Raw genomic sequence first — 3,757 nt, 5'->3', positions numbered from 1 at the left:
GTGTGTACGTTAGTGTGGTACATGGTACGAATTGTTGCCCTTTAAATTCCATTAAAAGGTGCAAGCACTAAATCGTGGCGTCCCGTGAGAACAGGCGGGGCATGCGCCGAGGCGAGGTAGGTGCCGGGTGCTGCGGTTCCCGTGGGAGGTGCGCCGAGAGTACGAAAAGCAAGGATGACGGGTCGGCGAAGGCGCAACATACCGCGCGCGCCTCGTTACGCTCTTCTCGCGCTCGCAGGGGTTGAAACTCGACTCAGTTGGATCGCGACACCCTCCGCCGAAGGGTCGAGCGCGACAGGATCGCTCGTTGTGGTGATACGCAAAAAATCCTATATCGATGCGTGTCGCAGAGTGGCTCCCGTAGATTTTCCTTAATTTTCATTTTTCTGATATTCACGAGAATAATAATATTATTGTTGAACATTTTAATTAACTGCGAAGACATATAGAAATATTAAAGATTAAAGATTCCTAATTGAGAGAGACGATTATTATTTTGTATTTCTGTTTAAGAGAGCCAAATATACAAAAAAAAAAAACTATTTTTATGCAAATGTAAAGTGCGCTCTCGCAGAGTCGCGCGTTTTAATGATCGGTAAATGTCGATATTGAGAATATTGAATGAACTGTGGTTTCGAACAATAGCTCCTCTACAATTGAAGAGTTATTCTCTCGGACGGACTAGGAACTGATATCTTGAAACGTGGGAAACTAGATCGACATGCTGACGATTAATCGCGCGCGCGACGAGCCGCTGTAAAATAAACGAGTGTGAATCGTCGTTACGGCACGTGCGTGGTGTTTCCACGACTGTCGGCGAAATTAAATAATCCAAGGTCGTCGTGGCGGTGAGAGCAAGGTCATCAGGGTCGCGGAATCGCGAGGAGAATGTGGAGGAAAGACGCGACCAGGCTGGCCAGAGTGATCGTCATCGCCACGCTGATTTCCCTGACTGTTGACGGGACCGCCGCCGGAAGCTGCAGCTCCGCAAAGCTCTGTTGCCAAGGCAGGGACTCGGGCTGCGTCATTCAAAAAGAATCTCCGAACGCGATTATCGAGAGCCCGCGCGACAAACCGTGCTACTGCGATCACGCATGTCTCAAACTCGCCGATTGCTGCGACGACTTTAAGGAGACCTGCGGTGGTACGTGTTCGATGATCTTGCACTGAGAGTTTGGGGACGCGTAATATTGAAAAAAAGATGGTTGTAGTTGGGCGTTTAAATCATTTATAAAAATGAAAAAGATTATTTTATATAGTGCAGTCGACTATTTTTTTTAATCGAAATTAAAAAGTAACTGATTAATTTATTATTTCTTTTTTATGTCTTTTTTATGTATTCGGTCAGATTTTTAATTTGATTTTTAATTTCAAGTTACACTGAGATATGGCATTTTCTTTGCGCAAAGAATAAAACGAATATATTAAATATTGTATATACATATACGCAAGCATATAAATTAAAGATAAATTTTTTTTTATTATCATCAATTGCCCAAGTAAGAAAATTTTATAAATATTATTGCTTTTTTTTAATTTGTGAGAATTATAGATTCGTTTTTACAATATGTTACATAATGATTAAAGATTTTACTAAAAAATTTATCAAAAGAAATTTATCAAAGAAATTTATACAAAATTCATTCATAAATTTTTGGTAATTTAATATTTAGATGTGTGTGTGTGTGTGTGTGTGTGTGTGTGTGTATGAAAACGGACTTAGAGTAATTATAATTAATACTCCTAATTGGAATCAAAATAAGTAAATATACAATTACAAATAAATATTACAATATAATCATTTATAAACAGGTAAAAGATATATTAAAAAGAAGCCAATTTTTGCTAGCAAAGGTGTAAGCAAAAGGAATAGTGTTTTTTTTATAGATTTTGATCCTGATTACAATAATATTAATAAAAAATTCGGGATCGAATTTTGAAAATTGAGAATGAACATAATATATTTAAACAAATTTCAATATTCTTATTTATTTTTCAAGGTGTTCCTCAAGCGCCACAAATTTTTTAATAATTTTATCATATTCAGGAAATCAAAAAAAAACATTACTTTTTTTACTGACATTCTTGTGAACAAACATCGGATCTTTTTTAATATTCTCCAAAAAAGAACAGATCTTTATCCAAGAAGATGTAAAAGTGTAAGTAAAAGAAATAGTATTTTTCGTAGATGTTAATCTCTTGAATATGATAAAATTATTAAAAAGCATTTAGGAATATTTGTTTAAATATATCATGTTTATATTCAATTTTCAAGATGTTCCCTATCGATCCCAAACTTTTTATTAACATTATCGTATTCAGGAGAGTTGAAATCTATAAAAAACGCTATTCTTTTTACTTACACCTTTATGAGTAAAAATTGACCTCTTTTTAACAGCCTTCTCTAAGTATGAAATATAAAATGCTGATAGAAAATGCTGATCAATTAATCAAACTTGGAAACATGGAAAAAATAATCAATTCTTGGAAGAAAATCACACAGAACATTGATTAATTAGTATATGACGCGACGTCCGTCTCTACTTATTCGTGCTAAGCACGCGCTTAAATACACATACACATACATACTTACTATGTCATGGATTTTGTAGGATTACTGCTGAATCTTAAGAACGTAACCTACTTGTTTTTAAGTAACGTACTTTAGCGTTTTAATGCAGGCGAATTGCGGTTACCTGGGATCATTAAGCAACTTACTATTAATAAGTTTACAATATTAACAATCACGTCATCGGAAATGAATTTTGTTAAAGAATTTTGTGCGCGAAAGCTTTTTGTCCGGGAGCAGTCCATCATTTTTTGTTCTTTACATCGACATATAAACATCAACAGATAAAACAGTGCGATATATAATTCGTTTTTCTCTACGATACCTTTAAAACCAATATCCACTTCCAATTTTCGATCAAAGCAACCATGCACATGACTGCTCAAAAAGATGCTGATGCTGCGTTAGTATGAACACAATGCTGCGCGTTTTGTAAGAATTTAATCAAATGTCGAGCCATTAAATCAATCTGACGTAATATATTATACATTCAATAGAAACCATTCATTCTTTTGATGATCAAAACGCTTCAAATAATCATCGCCGTGTATAGGAATATCATCAAGTAATATACTGATTAATATATCAATATATAGAGTACTTATTTCAAGAACATGACAACAAATTTTATTAAGGAAATTAGATTATCGCAGAAATTATATATGCATTTAGTAGAATTAATTGTAATCTATCAGACGTTAAATTTTAATAGTATATTTTGATAGTCGAATAAAAAAACAAGAGTATTAAATAATTTCAGGTTATTAGATAATTTATGTAATTAAAAAAATACGTCTGATATATATACAGGGGTCTCTCTGCGTGTAGTTTCGCTTTAACTTTAAAGAAATAGCCTGCAGGGAACCACTCCACGCACAGATCGGAAGAATTATTGCGACTATATCGCTTAAGTAAAGATGATAACGCATGGCTGAGAGATCAGCTGCGACGAAGCATAAAAGTAAAGAATATCTTGGTAAATGTATTTTGAAATTTATGGGCTGAATATCCATGCTTGTATTTTACAGAATTATAGCATAATGCGAAGATAATGACATTACTAAGGTTTTCATTTTTGTAAAAACGTAATCGCCAATATCCGTTAATGTAATCTTTACTTCAAATATAAAGAATACAAAATTTAATTTACAAATTTAATATTGTATTACAATTTAGTCGCTGCTATAT

At 34.0% G+C, this 3,757-nt stretch overlaps 1 protein-coding gene across 1 annotated transcript in view; it reads left to right on the top strand.

Annotated features, from left to right (window-relative positions):
- Positions 1-779: 779 nt before the first annotated feature.
- The window catches only part of LOC108684873 (somatomedin-B and thrombospondin type-1 domain-containing protein-like), a 12,030-nt gene continuing 9,052 nt past the window's right edge, over positions 780-3,757 (top strand). The window contains exon 1 of the mRNA XM_018189398.1: positions 780-1,144. Coding sequence (XP_018044887.1) covers positions 889-1,144 — 256 coding nt within the window. The 5' untranslated portion in view covers positions 780-888. The remainder of the gene's footprint in view (positions 1,145-3,757) is intronic.

Source organism: Atta colombica, unplaced genomic scaffold, assembly GCF_001594045.1.
Source record: "Atta colombica isolate Treedump-2 unplaced genomic scaffold, Acol1.0 scaffold141, whole genome shotgun sequence".
Classification (NCBI taxonomy): domain Eukaryota; kingdom Metazoa; phylum Arthropoda; class Insecta; order Hymenoptera; family Formicidae; genus Atta; species Atta colombica.
This window is presented reverse-complemented; position numbering and strand designations above follow the sequence as displayed.